Source organism: Phacochoerus africanus, chromosome 6 (assembly GCF_016906955.1).
Source record: "Phacochoerus africanus isolate WHEZ1 chromosome 6, ROS_Pafr_v1, whole genome shotgun sequence".
In the NCBI taxonomy this organism is placed as follows: Eukaryota; Metazoa; Chordata; class Mammalia; order Artiodactyla; family Suidae; genus Phacochoerus; species Phacochoerus africanus.
In genome coordinates this window covers 80,155,325-80,175,741 of record NC_062549.1, presented here as the reverse complement: position 1 = coordinate 80,175,741, position 20,417 = coordinate 80,155,325, and the positions used below count along the sequence as shown (strand labels likewise).

Below are 20,417 nucleotides of genomic sequence, written 5' to 3'. Positions count from 1 at the left end.
CCAGATCCTTAATCCACTGAGCGAGGCCAGGGCTCAAACCCGCATCATCATGGATACTAGTCAGGCTTGTTACCACTGAGCCACAGTGGGAACTTCCTGTGGTCTTTCTAAACTGTGAGCACTGTTGAGCATTTTTCCTGACTGACATCTCTCACTGTGCTTCCCCCTGGCCCCAACTCTGTGCCTCCTCTGTCTTCCCCATGGCACTGTGCAAGTAAACAGGTGAGTGGTGACCGTGCCCAAGACTCGGTCTTCCTGAAGGGCAGATCCCTGTGAGTTCCAGGTAGATACAAGAGCATTTTATTGATTCTTATAGGTTAGTCTCTAACAAATGCTTCTTTTTGTTTGTAGATGGTGTCTGTGTTACACTGTCAATAATCCCTTATAGATTAGGGAGAGAGCTGCCCAGATATTTGGAAAGCTTATTGAGTCACATGAACCTTATCTTTATGAAGTCTGAACCCCATTTGGTCCTCAGTTTCAGAATCACAGGCATCTGAAAAGATGACATGTGGTTGTGGTAAGCAAGGGGCTGCCTGCACCTTGGCCTGATGGCACTCACTGCCCCAGCTGCATAGACTCTGCACCAGCCTCCCTGCCTAGCACGCCAGGGCCGGTGGCTCCCCGTGATGGGGCTCATCCTCCAGCTGGCAGGTCTCTGGGTGTGCTGCCGGCCAGAGGAGGCCACTCCTGGGGATGCATTTCCTTGGGGATACTGCTAGGCACTGAGCCAAGGCAGGGTCCAGGAGCCTCTGGCTCTAAAGGACATGTTCTTCTACAGTGACACTATGTGGCCATACGTGTGCCTGATAGTTGTCCAGCTTTGGTGGGTTACACTGGAAGCCTTACTACTATCTGCAAACATTGCCATAGGAAATGTTTTTTTCCATGGGCAATGCATGGAGTACTCTAAGTAATTCATTTACATTTGAACTTTTGGAACCTATTCCATTTTTAAATTGGTGATTAAATACATACTTTTTTTAAGTTGGAATTAAGTTCTTTATCTCATATATTTAACTTTATTTTATCATCCAGCCATCCAAATATTTAGATTGTTTTTGTTCTTTTGGAAACTATATTTCTTCAAAACAAATTATTAAATAGTTTTGGAATGCTGACTGTTATAACTGCCTATTAGTGATATCATCCATTGTCGGTCGCCCATCCATGGCCCAGTAAAGACAAATTGTCTCTTTTTCTAAAATTATTATGTTTCATAGCAACTCTCATAAACTGTAACAAAATATACTTCTTAAAATTTTTAGCATAATACACTTATTTCCCAAAATTCAGGGAAGTATAACTATAATTATATAACTCCAATATCTAATACAGAAATTTACTTTTTTGCCAGTTGGAAGAGAGTTTTAAGTTTGGCCTATGTCATGGAGTCTTTTAAATCTTAGCTCACAGGTTTCATCTTGTCCCCATTCATCATGACGGAAATCACTGCTCCCTCTGATGGCTTTGGGTAGGGTGGGCAGTCAGAGAGATTTGCTGCCGGACCCCCACATAGGGCCCCCACCTGCCTCCTCAGAACAGTTGCATGAAAAAATCTGTCAGGTCTTTTGTGTTTCTCTGACACATTTTTGGAGTTGAGCAGCCGTACTGACTGGTCAAAATCAGAAGAGTCAGAGAATAATAGCCTGGATTTAAAGGAAAAGGCCACTTTAAAACAACACTGCTGAGGCATGTGCTCTGCCTTGCTTTCTCCCTCCTGGGAGGACTCCAAGCTGTTTGTCCAGTGACTGAGGCATGTCCCCTGACCCTTGTCATCCCAGGTGGCCTCTGCAACAGTTTAGAGGTCAAACAAGCCAAAAACTCACTTTACTTTGGTGTCATAATTCTGTGTATGAGCTTTATCTTTTTATTGCTGATTATTATGTGCTTTTATTTTTATGTGATGGGGTAATACTAAGGGGGAAAAAGTTTTCTGAAATAGCGTTAACTCTATATGTATGAAAAATATAGCTAGCAAATTGGGGGGGAACCTCTCAGTTTAAAATCCTACTAGTATTTATATCCCAACTTGTTAAAACTAATCTGTCTAAAATACAGAGGCGTGTCCCCTGACCCAGGTTCCCAGATACTATTTTATTTAGATCTCTCAAATGGCCCTTTAAGAGTAATGTACTGGAGAAGTCTATTGAAGAGCATTTAGTAAGCACAGAGGGGCCTACCTGAGTGCTAGAATGACAAGGAAGCAACTAACATGATTTTTGACCTTGGATTGCCTCCCTTTGAACTGAAGGCTAGACCTGCTCAAGGATTTAAGTGATAGAAATCTTAAATGGATTGTCTCAGAAGTTTTCCTGAAAGAAGTGAGAAGGATGTTTAAACATCTTGATCTTGCAGAAAGAAAATTTCTCTTCAAATTGGTAAGATGTTATCTGCGAAGACATAAAAGTAGGATTAGGAGGAAATTTAACTCACTCATTTATTCCTTTTTTTTTTTTTTTTGCCTTTTAGTGCCGCACCCGTGGCACATGGAGGTTCCCAGGCTAGGGGTCAAATCAGAGCTGCAGCTGCCAGCCTACACCACAGCCACAGCAATGCAGGATCCAAGCTGCATCTGTGACCTACACCACAGCACATAGCAACGCCGGATCCTTAACGCACTGAGCGAGGCCAGGGATCGAACCTGCAACCTCATGGTTCCTAGTTGGATTCATTTCCCTGCACCATGATGGGAACTCCTGTCTCATTTATTTGAATATTTAATACCTTTTTTGGCTGTGCTCCCTGGCTAGTTGCTACTGTGCTAGATTTTTGGGATTTATCCTAATCTGAATGTATTAAAATTAAAAAAAAATACTGAAATAAAATGTCAGCTAGATAAACCCTTAAATCCTATCATTAGGGATTTCTGCATTGGTCCAAGAGAAAATTAGGGGCCCTAGAGGTTTTTGAGAGGAGAGAAGAAGAGATAAAAACATGAAAATGGAGTTAAGATTATCCTGCTGTTGTACTTTATATAGATTTGGCACAGAGGGAGATTGGAGCAGGGCTTCAAATCTGGAAACTTCTGCATCAGTTGAGGGAGGAGAGGAAGAACCAGGTAGCACTGCTTTTTTCATTTCTCATAGCTCGGGGCAGCCCTGCTGGCAGCTGTAGTGGACGCCAGGAGTGCCCACTGCCTCCTCCCTCTCAGGACTCCCAGCCCAGCAGGAAAGCAGGAAGGTGGGGAGGACCCCCCCCCCACACACACACACACACACACACCCTCCCCCATCTCTGGTCCGCTTTGATGATAGAGAAGGGGGTTGGGCACTCTGAGGGGGGTGTATTTCAGAGAATGGTCTAATTAATTATTTATTGTTTAAATGCCAGATTTTGTTTTAATGGTAACAGATTAAGTACGATAAAGTGTAAATTAGAAGCCAAGCTTGGATAGCATGCTCACAAATTAACCCCATTGGTCAGAATACCGAAGCCCCTGGAAGCCTCCCTCCCACTCCCCAGCTCACTGCACTCAGGGCCTGGAGCTCTCAAGTCCCTCCTGCCCTCACAGCCAGTTCTCACCTAAGGATTTTTCCTCCTGCAGCAGCTACTTTGTGCCCAGTGCTCAGGACTGAATGGGATTCACGTGACCTCACTCCCACCAGAGGGCAAATTCTAATGTCAATGAGAGTGACATCTTAGCAGTAATAGGCAAACATTAACACTTGTCTGAGGAGCCCTGGGATGCTCCCCCAGCTGGCTTGCATGGGCCATGTCTGGGCTGCCCAGCTGTGAGTCCCATTGGCTCATTGACAAGCAGACCTGGCCTTGTCACTCTCACACCTATTTGCATGGTATAGACCATTGTGGATAGGAATACCTCATGGCCAGTGTTTTAGGCTGGCCTGCCCTTCATTGGGCTCTGTGGGTACAGGCTTAGCTTCTTGCTTACCATTTTATTTCCTGTACATAGCTAAATCCCTGCCAGATGAGAGGCTCACAGTAAATAATTGTGGAATGGACATTACTTGTTTACTTAGGTTCATTGTAGAATTTCCCGCATCAAGATTTGAATATGCACACTTTTACTTTTTAAGCAGTAATTATTGGTGCTCAGTTTGGGTGGGAGAAATGGAGACTAGGTTGGCCCCAATACCAGTGTCCAGGGAGGTAAGGACCACGCCCTGTGTGTATGCTGGTCCCAGACCCTAGGTTCCCCTCACTAAGCCCGGAGGTACATGCATGATGTTGTGTTGTGAGAGCTCTTTGTCAAGGATGGAGGATGGAGGAGGGCCCAGCCAAGGTGAGGGTGACTGGCCAGAGGCCAGGCCCCACTGTGACTCTGGGGCACCAGGGCATTGATCTCCTGGGAGACCCTTGTGTGGCCCACGTGCACAGAGGTACAGCAGAGGGAGTGTTTAGGAGTTGTGCAGTCTGCGTCGATGGGGCTGGGGGTAGGGTCGTTATTAAGGAATCATCTCAGATGCTCCCTTAACAGGAAATAAGCAGTGGCAAGAGCTCTCCTGGGGGAAGAAACCTCAGTGGCAATTTCCTTCCTTTGATTTCCCCTCTTCAAAAAGACTACCCTCTTCAAAAAGATTACCCCAAGTTCCCTTGGGGTTTGATGTCCAGAATCTCTTTGCTCCTTGCTGTGGTTGGAAACCCTCTTTTAAGGGACATGCCTAAGAATTCTTTCATAATTTTGAAAAATGAAAATTGTTCCTGCTAAGTTCACCACCCAAGTTTCTGGAAGGAGAATAAAATGTCACTGAAAGAGAAGGTGCCAACTCCTAAAACCAAGGATGCTCAAAGAACTGACTGAATGAAATGAAGCATAGATCCATGTAAAACATGATGCTGAGCGAAATAGGCCCACATAGGATCACAGGTTGTAGGAACCTATTTATATGAAACAAACAGACAGAATGCAGGTTGCTGGTTCCAGGAGGAAGGAGCAGAAGTGACTGCTGACGGGTACAGGGGCCAGATGACATTGTGAATGTGCAAAGTATCACAGAACTATGTACTTTAATGTGGCTAATTATTGATTTACATTAATTTTGTGGGTTTTTACAAGTTGGGGGGGGGGAATGAACTAATTGCCTAAAAAGTGTTTACACTGAGTTATGAAAACAGCTATAGTGTTTCATAAGTCCAGTTGGAGAAGAACAGTTTCTAAATGAAACTTCTGGGCATAATTTCACATAGCTCAAAAAGACCAACTGGGAAATAGAGGCTCAGAAAGGACATGACAATTATTTAATCTTAACCATTTAGGACAGATTTGTTTAGTAAAATGGCTACCCCTCTAAATCAGTCATTATCTTTATCTTTTCAATGAACACTCCTTAAGAGGAAACTATTACATATCTATCTGTATAATCAGTGATAGAGACACTGAGTAAAGCATCTGAAGGGGAAAAACAGCAGATTAGAAAAAGGCTCCACGCACCCATCAGGTTGATCACAGGAACAGGAGGAGCAAGAACCACAAACCACCTGAAAGAGTCGTTTGAACTGTGTAAGCCAAGCATTAACCATTGTCAAGTTGACTGCCCTAGTAGTGTTTCGAAAAACTCTTTAATAAAGATGCACTTACCATGTCATCAGTTAGGTAAAGAGGCTTTGCTCTCGCTGGCCTTTGCATGTCTCTCTCCACTCGTCCGTTTACACAGCACCCGAGTGTGGCCTCAGAGCTGGAGTCACAGTCGAGTTTTCGGAGTGCTGAGCTTCCAGCAGGGAAGCCCTGAGAGTCTACTAAGATTTTTTCTGGGTGGGTGGGGCTTGTAGGTTCATCCAGTTTCCAGGCAGACACCGTAAATTCATTCCTGTTATCTTTTGACAAAAAATAGCCTGCCGTGCTGAGGCCAAGTGTTATTTATTGTCATGTCCTCTGTAGCAGTTAACAGAGTGTTCAGTAAAAACCTCACGAAAAATGATGACGTCTGAACCAAAACTGTCACAGTAGTTCTTGGCCATATAAAAACATAACAGAACTTTTAGTAGCAGTCTCAGAAGCAGCTCTGATCATTCCCCTTGCTCCACCACCTTCCCTGCCATGATCGAGAGACAGAATAGCACCAGTTACATCGGGGGGATTTAGCTGTGTCAGCCCAGCTTGTGCCAGGGGACTTGCTGTTAAAAGACAACACCAAAATTTCAGAAGTAGAACTCTGGCCAGCATTGATATATGTCTTTATTGTCTTATTTTTACAAACAAAATGGGAAGAGAAAGACGAGTAATCCAGAAGGATGATAACTAGAGTTGGAAGTGTTCCATTTCTTTCCAGGAAAGGAATTAAACCCACTTGGAAATTGCTAGCCTTGTCAGTTATATGATAATAATGATAGAGAATGGTTAATGAAGCCAGTGGAGTTGAAAATACAGAGATTGTAGTTAAAACAGGGATTGGAGACACCAGAAGAAATATCAACTGATGCAAGAACATTAAAAACAACTGCTCCCTACCCCTCCAGGTTAGGAATTTATCTGGTGAATTTACCTGCACACAATAAGTCTAGAATTCAGTAAGTGAACAGGATTTTTTTTTTCATTCTTTCCTTCTCTCAGAAATCTCAACACTCCCCCCATCCCCCCACCATTCTCACAAAAATCATAATTATCTACCAGTAGGGGACCGGTAGTTTTAAATCTTTTGAGCTTTTAAAAAATAGAAATCCAAAGAGAAAGTTCCATTTTAATAACAAATCCATGTGGCGGGACTGTTCTGTTCAAAACTGGGAGCTGGGTGGGTCGGAGCCACTGTAACTTCCCACTCAGCTCCCAGGGCTTCATGGTTTGCAATTATTGAGGATTAATTGCTGTTATAAACATGTCACATTATCAATATGTTCTTTTTCTCCCTCTCTCAAGATAATAGCCTGTGGCAGTGGCTATTATTATGGGGACATGTGATTCAGAAACTAAGTGGAGTGTTCCTTGTTAACCTCAAATATGAAATACGGATTTTTAAAATATACTTTCGTTAAGTGCCTTCTTAAATATGGAGAATCTTACACATTTTAATTTTAGGAGAAATACTCTTAAATCTTTATGTTTGCCAGTGAAATTCCTGTCTGTTTATATGGGATGCTGGAAGTGGAAAGAACAGGAGTTTCATTGTCACTATAATCCCTCTTTTCTTTCCTTTCACTCTCCAACTAGCTAGAAAATTAGTTAGTGTTATTCTGTTCTTAAATAAAGACCCTGATGAAGTAATGACTTGGCTCAGCACCAGTGAAGTGGGCCTAGAGCCAGGTCTATCAGATTCTGGTGCCGGCATCCTCCATGCTACAGCTGACGTGTAATTACTAACAGTTTTAGGGGAATTTGTTTCTGTAAATTTCTCATTTGCTTTATAGGTATGATCCGTGGTCCTTGAATCAGAAATCTGATCATTTCTTGTCAGAGGTGTTGATTTAATTTAGATCCTTGGTGTTTTCCATTATTTTTGTTAAAACAACAGCAGTGAGCCATCTGTATACTAGAATGATCTTGAGTGACCAGGAAGCACATCAGATCCCTGGTAAATAATCACACTGATTCCTTCAGTTTTAGTTAGGGATTTTTTTTCTGTTTACTTAGACATTTATTAATGAAAATATGGCTTTTTTTCCTTTTCTTTTCTTATCAGGGCCACACCTGTGGCATATGGAGATACCCAGGCTAGGGGTCAAATGAGAGCTACAGCTGCCAGCCTAGAGCACAGCCACAGCAACGAGGGATCTGAGCCTCATCTGCAACCTACACCATAGCTCATGGCAATGCCAGCTCCTCAACCCACTGAGTGAGGCCAGGGATTGAACCTTTGTCCTCATGGATACTAGTCAGATTTGCTTCCCCTGAGCCATGACGGGAACTCCAAATATGGCTTAAGAAAGGTAATTTTCATTACTGTTTTTTTAAAAAGCAAGAGAATTTTCGTTTCTCCCCAGAATCACTAAAAAGGCAGAGAATGGTCATGGAGGCCTCTGAAGCTGGACCACATGTTGTGAGAAGCCTCAGGTCAGGAGTCACAGTGTCCTCTGTGAAGGAGCAGTAATGCTGCCACTGCTTGCACTGGTCATTGCTGTCAAAATAATTAACATATAGAGAAAAGGAAAGTAGTATCTCCTTCCCATTGGATGTTCATTCCTCATGTTCTCCCATGAACTTAAACGTGTCTCTGGTTGCTTTTCCCTCTCCAGTTTCTGCCACTTCTTGGCAGCAGACGTTTGCATGTGTGCATGTACTTCCTTCTTTACTAGTCTTTTAGGTTCAGCTTATTTACAGGGAAATACAGCAGATACAAACTATGCCTGATTGTAGAGTGTGGTGCATGAATGTGGAGATACCCGTGGCACCAGCACCAAGCTTAAGAAACAAAACGTGCCAGGTGTCCAGAAGCCATGGCTAGCCTGTGTCCTGATGACACCCCTGAGCCCCCAGGGTCATTGCAGTCATTCAAGTTCCTCCATGGTTTTCTTTGTAGTTTACCGTTTTGTGACGTCCCTCAAGACCATTCGCTTGGCAAGAGGGTTTCATTGGTTCCCTTCTCACACCAATGTAGACGGCCCCAGCGGGACCATCAGACTGTCTCTGGAAGAGTGTACGAAAGGAGGCAACCTGATGTGTGAGTTCATGATAACAGAGTGGTCTGTAAGGAGGCACATTTTCTTAAGTGTCAGAGTGCACTTGTTTATTTTTTTATTTTATTTTTTGTCTTCTGTCTTTTTTTAGGGCCACACCTGAGGCATATGGAGGTTCCCAGGCTAGGGGTCCAATCGGAGCTGTAGCTGCCAGTCTACACCACAGCTACAGCAATGCAGGATCCAAGCCGTGGCGTCTGTGAGCTACACCATGGCTCATGGCAACGCCAGATCCTTAACCCACTGAGTGAGGCCAGGGATCAAACCCAAAACCTCATGGTTCCTAGTCAGATTTGCTTCTTTCACTGTGCCACGATGGGAACGCCCAGAGTGTACTTACAATAACATTTGGTAGAAGCATATGGATCTGTCAGAAACTACGGGCTGACAGATTTGTGGGGAATGTGGGTGTTCCTGCTTCCACACTGGTGAGTAGATCAGGTGACAGTTTTGAAACAATAAATTCCACCTGGGACATGAAACCAAATCAAGAATGGTCTGCAGAGGTCCAGATAGCAGCATGCAGCAAGAATCCCTTATTTCTTGTGAAATTGAGTGTGTGATATTTTGTGCTGAGGTAGAACAGAAGTGTGCAAAGAACTTGTCTTATACAAACTTGTGCTAATTAATATTTTTATATCCTAAATCTTGAGGAAATGATTGAGATTACGAAGGACACTTTTTTAATACAATTAGCAGATAATAGTATAAAATGCAAGGCATTCCAAAATCACAAATTTATCTTCCAACACTTATATAATAAATTTAAGCAATGGTTCAAAGGAATGGTGCAAAAGGCTTAATTTGAGATGTGTTTCATTTCCTTTTTTCAGTTTCTCCAACTATCTACAATTTAAAAATATCTTTCTGAAATTCATGGAACCAGCCTTGGAAGATGTTTAGTAATTCCCCACATCTATAAGATATTTGGGGGGATATTACTAGCAGAGAATGGTCAGAATACCTGATTTGATGCCATTACTGTCTAATTCCAGAACATTTTGATCACCCCCCCAAAAAAGAAACCCCATCCCTGTTAGCAGTCACTCCCTATCCCACAGCCCTGACTACTACTAATGTACTCTTTTTTTCTGTGAATTTGCATATACTAAACACTTCGTATGAAGGATCCATCCTGCTTCTTCCATGAGCATCATATTTTCGGGGTTCATCCATGTTGTATCACGTGTCAGTACTTCCTTCCTCTTTATGGCTGCCGGTATGCTAATATATGCTATATCAGTCTTATTTATCCATTCATCTGGTGATAGACATTTGAGTTGTTTCCACTTTACTTTCTGTTTGTTGTGAACAATAATACTGCTGTGAACATTCAGAATGGACATAAGATTTCAGTTCTCCTGAGTGATACCTAGAAGTGGGATTGCTGCGTCTTTGCCAAACTGTTTTCCAAAGTGACTGTCCCATTTTACTCCCTCACCAGCATAGTGATGTATTTTAGTCCCTGATCATCTGACCTGAGGATCTTAAGGTTGCCTTGGCTCCTATCAGTTGTTCATGATCTCTTGGGCCATCTGGTTAATGTCTAGCAGACCAAACCTCTGGAGGAAATGTATTTTGGTATCAAGGCAAAAGTTTTAGTTCATTTGACATTGGCTTGCGTGTGTTTGATGGTGACATAAAAGGACATAAGGTGACACAAGCTACCTTCTGGAAGACAGTCAAGGGCACAGAGGCAGGCAGAGGGAGGGAAGGAAGATGGTGAAGTGGACCTTGGGCAGCACAGAGGTTTAAAGACCAGTTCCAGGTTTCTTGGTCTCCAGACCTCTTAGTACTTTTCAAATTTATTGTGATTCCAAGGAGTTCTTTCACTGTGGTTATACTGACCAATAATTACCATATTAGAAATTAAAATGGAAAAAATTAAACATGTATTAGTTCACCTAAAAATCCTAATAATTGGAGTTCCTTTCGTGGCTCAGCGGTAATGAATCCAACTAGGATCCATGAGGATGCTGGTTGGATCCCTGACCTCGCTCAGTGGGTTAAGGATGCAGTGTTGCTGTGAGCTGTGGTCTAGGTCACAGACGTTGCTCAGATTCCATGTGGCTGTGGCATAGGCCTGCAGCTGTAGCTCTGATTCGACCCCTAGCTGCTGCCCTAAAAAGCAAAAGCAAAAAAAAAAAAAAATTCCTATAATTAACCTACTTAGTAACATAAATAGCATTTTTATGAAAAATATTTTCTGAAACAAGGCAGCTTTAGTGAGAAGAGTAGCGTCATTCTATGTTTTGCAGCTCTCTCTAATGTCTGGACTAATAGAAGATTGTGGGCTGGTGTCACTGCTCTGCATTCAGTCTATTGTGCATTTTATGTCTACATCATGTAACCACTAGAAGACTCCACTCTACACTCATGGGAGAAGGAAAAATAAGGTCCTAGGAAATTGTTCTGGCCTTGCAGTTCTGGCCCTGAAAGGATCTTGGAGACCCACTTTGAGAACCACTGCTCTGAAATACTCCACCTACAGATCACCTATCCTGGAAAGCCATGAGTACAACCTAATAGTGGGTACAGAGAAATTAGCAACTTTGTGGAACATTTTACATCCCCAAAATTTGCTTGGTTAAGAAAAGTTCTGAAATCTCTGAGGATGAATTAACTCCATGAACAGGTTGTGTCTGGTCTTGTGGGTGATGTCACCACTGTGATTTAAATCTCCTGCAGCAAGTTCCACTCCACCTACACCTAAAAGAAGTGGCTCAGGCAGTCTCAGATTACCCAGTGGAGATTTGGGGGTAGTTAGAGGAGACAGCATCAGGTGGGGAAATAACCCTAAAATAACTGAGAACAGGCCCAGAGAGTAGGTATTGGTGAATGATCTAGTTTGCTCAAAGGGAGCTCACAGCCTTGCTTTCTCTCAATGGGCTGTAGTTGTGATCTGCTTCCAGGTGACACTGGCCATCTGCTAGACAAGAGAAATCGCCCTGGTACAACAAGGCTGCACCAGTGTATACAATTAGTGAAATAAGGAAGTTCAGCAGCATTTCAGGTGGATGTTTCTACAACTCCTCTCGCTATTGTCCCAGTCACACTCTGCTCTTGTGGCCTCTTCTTTGTTCCAAGCAGCCCTGCTGTGGCTGCCCCAGAACTAAGCCCGGTCCTCTTGTGCTCATCAGAGTGACCAAGAGCACTGGGAGAAAGGGTTAAAGAGCTGCCCTTCTCAGCCATAACTTCAGAGATGGATCTGCCCACTTGGGGTTCTTTGTTGCAAGCACATTGTTGTCCCCACATGGCAGGCCTGGGCTCTTGTTGCATCCCAGAGAAACACCTGAGTATTGACATCATTTCAGACTCTTATGCTGAATTTGGCCTCATGTTGGTCCCCTCCCTTTGTGACTCATTTGTGTATTTTCTACTTAGATTTCAACAGCTTCCATCCTTGGGGTGTAGGGTATGGGGAGGGGAAAGATGGGAGAAGCGAAAGGAATTGGCCTAAAGGAAATGAGAGAAGAGGGCAGTGAGTTTGCCCTTTAAATGGCATCCCTACTGTCTTCATCCAGCTTTGCCAACATTGTCACTGACATCACGCTCATAGCACACTCCATGTTCTCATATTCTCTGTCCTTGATGTCCTCTCAGTCTCTTCTCTATCAGAGAGGTTCACACTGGAAGCTAAATGTCAGGTTCTGATGGGTGCTTTAAAAGTACTAAATAGGTAACCAGCACAATAAGGCAAAAAGATCACAAAGGAAGAGATAAAACTGCCTCTACTTCAGATGACATGATGGTCTGTATTAAAAATCCCAAGCAGTCTACAAAAGGAAAAAAAAAATTCCTAGAACTAGGAAGTCAGGTCATCAAAGTCACAGGTCAGCATGCAGGAATAATATTCAGAAATCAATCACATTTCTGGAGTTCCCAGGTAGGTCAGAGGGTTAAGGATCTGGTGTTGTCATTGCTGTGGCTCAGGTCACTGCTATGGCACAGGTACTGTTCCTGGCCTGGGAACTTCCACATGCCACAGGCACAGCAAAGAAAATAAATAAATAAAAAATGAAGAAGCAACAATTTTTTTAAAAAAAATCACATATCTATATACTAGCAATGGAAACCAAAATTTAAAATACGGTATTTACAGTTGCCTAAAAAGGATTATTTAGGTATAAGTCTGACAAAACATGTCAGGACTTGTATGCTGCAAATTACACTGATTAAAGAAATTAGAGAAGATCTAAATAAATGGAGAGGTATGCCATATTCATGGGTTGGAAGACTCAACCTTGTAAAGATGCTAATTCTCCCCCATAGAGAATATCAGGTTGATGCAATACCCATTAAAAGTCCCAGCAGAAATTTTTGCTGAGTTCCCGTTGTGGCTTAGCAGGTTGAAAACCCTATGTAGTCTCCATGAGGATGCTGGTTTAATCCCTGGCCTCACTCAGTGGGTGAAGGATCTGGTATTGCCACAAGCTGGCATAGATTGTAGATGCACCTCAGATCCGGTGTTGCTATGGCTGTGGCATAGGCCTTAGCTGCAGCTCCAAATCTACCCCTTGCCTGGAAACTTCCATATGCTGCAGGTGCAGCTGTAAAAAGAAAAAAAAAATTTATTGTTGATATAGACAGGCCTATTCTAACCTTATTTGTAAATACAAAGGAACTATAGTAGATAAAACAATTTTGAAAATGAATGAAGTGGGAAGAATCACACCTAATTTCAAAACTTATTATATGGCTTCAGGAAACTGTGGCACTGGTGGAGGGTGACACTGATTGGTGGAGAGAACCTGCAAACAGGCCTGTGGGAGTATGACCAAGTGATTCTTGACCAAGGTGCAAATAAAGCAGTTCAAAGGAGGAAGGATAGTCTTCAACAGATTGGATGTTTATGGGCAAAAACTTTGTCTCAACCCAATCTCATGCCACAAAATAGATCTTAGGTTTAAACATAAAATCTCTACAGTCTTTCGTAGAAAACCCCTGGGACCTACTGAGTAAAGAGTTCTGGGATGTGACACGAAAAGCATGAGCCATAAAAGGAAAATTAGTAAGCTGGGCTTTGTCAAAAGTAGAAACTTTTACTTAACTGCAAAAAATCATTTTAAGAGAATGAAAAGGCAAGCCACAGACCATGAGAAAATATTTGTGAACCTTATATCTTAGACTAAATAATGAACCTCAAAACTCAATAGTGAACACACACATAAGCAGTCTAGTTAGAAAATGGATAAAGGACATAAAGAGACATTTCCAGAGGCCCTTGCATGGCAGATAACCACATGGACAGATCTTTGACATCACTGTGCTTAGGAAAAAGCACATCTAGGCCATGTTGAGATATTCCCACCCTCCCATCAGAACAACTAAAATGAGAAACAGTGCCAATATCAGATGCTAATGAGGATGTGAAGAAACTGTCTCTTGTGTTGGTGGGGCTGTAAGATGGTGTGGCTCTCCAGGGATAGAGGTGGCAGTTCCTTTAAAAACTGAACTTACCTGAGCAACTGTACTCCTTGGCATTTATCCAGAGAAAAAAATCTGCATTCACACAAAAACCTATACACAAGTGTTTGTAATAGCCTCAAACCGGGAACAACCCAGATGGCCCTCAAAGGTGAATGGTAAACAACTGTGTCACCTCCACCATGGACAGCACTCAGTAGTGAAGAGGGACAGACTGATGATGCTTCAGCAGCTTGGGTAGGTCTTGGGGTCATCTTGCTGAATGAAAACCTCAACATGTCACACACCATATGACTCTGTGCATGTAACCTTCTCAGTGACAGAGCTGGAGAGATGGAAAACAGAGGTTTGGGATGCTGGTGGAAGTGGGAGCACAAGGAACATGATGGGATAGTTCCATCTTGATGGTGGTTACAGGAATAGACATCTGTGAAGAAATGGCAAAGAACATGCGCCAGTGTCCTGTATTTTCATAAGAAAGTGGGGAAAGGGACACAGGATCTCTAGTCTACCTTTGCAACTTTCTATGACTGTAATTATTTTAAAATAAGTTTTTTTAATCAAGTAAATTAATGACAAAATGATTATAAAAATAATAGTAATTAGATAATTATGAGTAAATGATTACTGCTTTGGGAGTTTACTCGAGTGTAAAGGTGGCAGCCTCCTAATACCAGTGAGGGCAGCAGGAGGTGCAGACCAGGCCCATGTGACAGAGAGGATGCTCTTTCCACTGTGCTGCACTTCTTTCCACTGTCACCACTGTTCTAGCAGAGCCCTAGCCGTTTTCTTTTCAAAACAGGTTATAAAAGTGATATATGTTCAAATTAAAATTTCATCGTCATAAAATAGAAGGTAAATGTAGGGGGAAAAAGTACTTGGAGTTTTTCACAAATCCTTCTAAATATAAAGTTGGGCTTTTGGGGGGTTGTCTGTCTGCTTTTGCTGCCCCACAGCTTGTGAAGTTCCCAGGCGAGGATCAGATCCCGGTCAGAGCTGCAGCAACACCAGATCCCCAACCCACTTTGCCAGGCCAGGGGTCAAACCCATGCCACGGCACTCCAGAGATGCCACCAATCCTGTTGTGCCGCAGTGGGAATTCCTAAAGTTTTATACCTAACTTAAAAGCGAAAATTGGATTTGTAACCCTCACACATGGTTAGGAATGTAAAATGGTACAGCACGTGGAAAACATTTTGACATCTGTTTGGCACTTTTTTTCCTCAAAAAGCTAAACATGAATTACCATGTGACCCAGCAGTCCCACTCCTAGATTATCTCCCCAAATGAATGAACACTTGGGTCCACAGAGATGCTCGGAGCAGCGGTGTTCACGGTAACTGAGACGTGGAAACACCCAAATGTCCGTCACCTGATGAGTGGATGAATAAATATCATTTATCCATATCATAGAATATTATTCAGCCCATAAAGGGGGTGAAATACTGACAGGCTGCAATGTGGATAAACTTTTAAAACATTTATACTAAGTGAAAGAAGCCAGGCACAGGATACATGTATGATGTTATTCCATTTATATACATTGTCCAGGAGAGGTAAACCTATAAACACAGAAAGCAGATTAGTGGTTGGAGGGGCATGAATGATGGCTTAATGGACACGGCAGGAGGTGAATCTGTGTGGTGTGGAGGTGACAGCAACATTCCGAACATGCATTTCTCCAGACCACAGTAGGATATCAGAGGTGCCAGCTCTGGTACCCACAATGAGGTTGTGTCTGTGTTTATGAGTGTGGGTTATTCATTCACTGAGATGCTACCCTTCATCTCCGCTGGCACATGAGTGCCCATCTCTCGGGGATTTGCATGGAAAGAAGCAGGAGGTGCCACTCTTAGAAGGAAGTTAGGGACAGGAGCCAGCAGACAGGCCACAAAAGAGAGGCGCAGCAGGTTCCCTGGCCCGTAGCGTCCAGTGGGCTCCTAGCATCCAGTGGCTGCCTCTGAACCTCACCTGGCCCTGGGTGCCCACCCCTGTCCAGTTACCCACAAAAACAGCTGCTGCCAGGAGAAGGAGAGAGTGAATTTTCACTTGTGTGCCCCTTTGCTCACTACTTTTGCCCTTGATTTTAACCAAGAACTTGGTACTGGCCAAAAGCCGCACCCACAGCCCTCTTTCTCTGGTGACTGGAGTGAGGGCCGAGGGTGGTGAGGAAGCTTTGAATCTTGCTCTCCTTGATGCTGAGACCCTCATTCTCAGTTCTGAGGTTTTCAGTTTTGTTAACTGCTGGATCCTAAGCACCTAAAATAGTACTTGCTTTTTAAAAAGTAAACGTTATCTCTTAATATTGTTGAAACTTGGCAAAATCTAAGACTTTGTGATATACTTTCCTTTTTTGCAACTAAAACATGATTTTTAAAGTTGTAGTAAAATGTACATAACTCAAAACTTTCTATCTTAACCGTTTTTGTCACCATCCATCTCCAGCCCTTTGCCAGCTTCCCGAAGTGAAGCTCTGTCCCCATTAAACACTGACTCCCCACCCCTCTCCCCGGCTCTTGACAGCCACCCTTCTACTTTCTGTCTCTGTAAATTTGCCTCTAGGGACATCATATAAGTGTATCATACACTATTTGTCCTTGGGTGTCTGGCTTTGTTTTAGATAACTTATTGATAATTTTTCTTTTTATATACGTAGCATGTATCTGTTTTAGAAAAATATAGGAAATACACGAGCCCAGGAAAGAAAATGTTTCACCTTTAACCTCTGCTCAGATAACCACTGAAAACATTTCTATATCCTTCAGAGAGAAACATAATTTGTTGTTTGCTTTTCACTTAGCAAAGTATCATGACTCTCTTTTTTATAGTGTTTATTAACATGTAGTTGATTTAAAATGTTTCAGGTGTATAGCAAAGTGATTCAGTTAAGTTTTTCTGATTCTTTTCCATTATAGGTTATTATCAGATATTGAATATAGCTCCCTGTGCTATATAGTAGGACCTTGTTGTTTATTTTATATATAGTCATGTATAGCTATTAATCCCAAATCCCTAATTCACCCCTACTCCCGCCCACCCTGCTCTCCCCTTTGGTAGAGTGTCTCCGTTGAGTCTTTCTGTTTTATAAATTAGTTTATTTTGTATCACTTCTTAGATTCCACGTATAAGTGCTATCATATGATATTTATCTTCCTCTGTCTGATTTACTCCACTTAGTATGATAATCTGTAAGTCCATCCATGTTGTTGCACATGGCATTATTTCATTCTTTTTTATGGCTAAGTAATATTCCATTGTATATATGTACCACATCTTTATCCAGTCATCTGTCAGTGGTCATAGAGGTTGCTTCCATGCCTTGGCTATTTTAAATAGTGCTGCTATGAACATATGGGTGCACGGATCTTTTCGAATTAGAGCTTTCTCTGCGTATATCAGGTGCATCATAATTTAGTGAATAGTCTCCTTCCTGTCCTTAGGCAGTCAGGTTTGAAGGTCTGTATGTCTGTGTGCCACCGTCTTCATCACTCGTCCTTAATGGTGGTTCCTTGGCATTTGGCCTGGTGTCTATGGAGCAGATTTGTGTGTGACCAGCTCACTTACTAAACATCTCTTCTTTTTCCAGGATGGCAGAACTTTTCAGCTTGATCGACACCATGTGGCCTCCAGTGGCACTTCTGAAAGCACCTGGCAACAGCCCAGCCTGTGAAGAGGTAAGCCCAGCACTGAAGTGCTTCCTCTGGTCGCACCTGCCTTGTGCCAGATGCTGAGCGAGGTGCACAGCTCAGTCCACACCCCGAGAAGCCCAGTCCCAGGAGCATGAACCAGACCCACTCGCCTCCCTGGCAGGAGCCTTCCCCACTGTGCTGTGTCCATCCTTCCTGAGGTTACTTTATGGTGACGTCTCTCGACTATCACCATCACACACCCTGCACAATGAGGGTCTCAGCCTCACATCAAACAAGACATGGGGTAGGTTCTCCCAGCACCTTCCAGTCAGTAGTAGAGCTGACACTCAGTCACCAATTAGAGCAGAAATTCAGTAAACAAGTTCATGGCTCAACCCCTGGCTGAATCAGGGATTTCCCTTTCCTTCCTCATCAGAATGTTTATGGTAGCTGCTTACAGATAGCAAAATTGACTGATTAAAATGTGTCCCTCCTTTCTACTTGGAGTCTTATTTATCCACCAGGCTGGCAGCACTACTTTGGGCCATAGCTCCCCAGGCTGAAAGCTGGGGCCACCTGGCTTGTGCAGTGACTGGACCTGTGCTAGGCCAGCAGCATAGTGGTCAGAAGCTGTTTCTAGATTATTTACAGGGAAGAAGTTTCTGAATGTGTCCTCAGTGTACTCTGAAGGATACATTTCTAAAAGGAAATCTGGAATCAGTAATGAATTCAGAAGCACAGAAGTTTTTATGCTTGGTCCCAGAGGGAGACAGCATGACTTGTTTCTTACAGAGCCTTACAGAGAGTGGTCTGCATCTATGAATAAGTATGTATCAAAAAGTAGCTTTATGTTAATAGTGTTATACTTTTGTCTTCATTTTGAACAGGAAAAAACCCATCTGCCTCCTCCAAGCTTCTGTTATATCCTCACTGCACACCCAAATCTGGCACAAATTGATATCATTGAAGAAGACCCCATTTCTAAGCTGTACCAGCCTCCAGTTCCCCGCTTCTTAAAGGAAATTCTCCAGGTGGCGTCTTTGTTTCTACCACGGTCTCAATTAGTTTGCTGTGTCTGTGCCCTCAGGGAGACATTACTCACCGTTTTTAATGCTTTTCCAGACTGGTGGCCTCTGTACCCGTTGCAGTTTCTATGCCAGAGTGATTTACCGAAGACCACAGGTAATCAGTCTCCTCTTTCTTGTTAAGTGTTATACAGGTTTTTAAAAGATAATATCTCTCAGAAATTAATGGAATACCAAAATAGAAACAAAATTCGCCTGTGGAGTTGCCACTGTAGTGTGGCAGGTTAAGGACCTGGCATTGTCTCTGTGGCAGCACAGGCTCAATCCCCAGCCTGGTGCAGCAGGGTGAGGATTGGACATTTGCCACAGCTGTGGTGTAGGTCACAGCTGTGGCTCAGACTTGACATATGGCCCGGACACTTCCACATACTGCGGATGCAGCCAAAAAAACAAATCCACTTGCGGTAAAACACTAATAAATCCATTCCTTGTGCAGTGGGACTGCAGCCACCAGGATAGTATTAGGGTGTGAAGCAGGCAGGTTGTGGAAAGGAAAGAGAAGCTGAACCTCATTTCTGGGGTGAAAGTAAAAATTTCAGGATTGAGCCTTTTCTTGCACAGTCAAGGGACCCTGTGGTGCCTGTGAGGCTTCAGGCAGTTCTGCAGAGCGGCGACCCACAGGTCAGCTAGGCCAAGACCAGGGAAGGGGTGCTCTCAGCAAGCCAGGAATCCCTGCTGGACCTTAACTCACAAGGGAATGTCCCTGTGTCACAGTCATCCGAGAGGGCGTGGATATTTCCTTCCAGTCATTTAACAGAATTAACACCTCTCCTGGAACAAGAAGGTGACTGACATTAGTCACCAGCAGCACTCCTGCAAGCCATTCTAAGTCCCTGCTTCACAGGCAGGGAACAGCCCCCAGTGAGGACACAGTCCAGCACCTCGTGTGCCTCTTACTTCCAAGGCTGACTGCGCTCCTTCACCCGCTGTCAGCGGAAAGCTTGGGTGCACTGAAGCTTGGCACCTTGCACATGCATGTTACCCTGAATGCATCCCAGGTGGCAAGTGAGAGACGTCAGTGGTTCATGATGTAGCTGCTGTTACCTGCAGGTAGAGTTACCTCGGCACGAGCAGCAACCTTGTGGCTCTCACTCCGCCTGCTCCTGCCTGCAGCCCGGAAGTTGTGGTACAGGAAGCAGATGTCCAGGGCTGACCCCACAGCCAGGTCTCAGCCACCTGCCTAGTGGAGGCCCAAGGCAGTTGTTGGCCTCACTGAGCAAAGGAGCCTGGCTCAGGGCTGGCTGAGAACATGTACCCCCTTCTGTCCCAAGAAACAGGCTTCCCTTAGCACAGGCACTTCCTGGCAGCAATCATGGGGGTGTATATACAGAGGATTAGGGAGCCAGTGGAACAGATTCCTCAATTCACTGCATTTCTTTATACTTCCTATATTCTGCTTTTTGTGGGAAAGAAAATCAGCGGAACCCAGCTTCCTCAAAGAGGATTTGGAATAAGCTAAGTCCTGGAGCAAACCACCTATATGCTCTAGGGTGCTAACCATCCACTTTAGAGTGCACGTGGCACTGCAAGAAAGATTCAGTTGTGCAGTTCCCTGGTGGTGCAGCAGATTGAGGATCCAGTGTTGTTGCTGCTGTGACACAGGTTTGATTCCTGGCCCGGGAACTTCTGAAGGTTGTAAGTACAGCCAAAAATTAAAAAATAAAGTAAGATTATTGCTTTGAAAAATAATTTTGGGAGTTCCCGT

The 20,417-nt window shown here is 43.5% G+C and overlaps 1 protein-coding gene across 6 annotated transcripts in view; it reads left to right on the top strand.

The window, feature by feature from the left end:
• The window catches only part of SPIDR (scaffold protein involved in DNA repair), a 309,901-nt gene that overhangs the window by 270,269 nt on the left and 19,215 nt on the right, over nucleotides 1-20,417 (top strand). For all 6 annotated transcript variants that reach the window (XM_047783954.1, XM_047783956.1, XM_047783953.1 and 3 more), the window contains 3 exons: nucleotides 17,585-17,672; nucleotides 18,515-18,658; nucleotides 18,750-18,809. In XM_047783954.1, coding sequence (XP_047639910.1) covers nucleotides 17,585-17,672; nucleotides 18,515-18,658; nucleotides 18,750-18,809 — 292 coding nt within the window. The remainder of the gene's footprint in view (nucleotides 1-17,584; nucleotides 17,673-18,514; nucleotides 18,659-18,749; nucleotides 18,810-20,417) is intronic.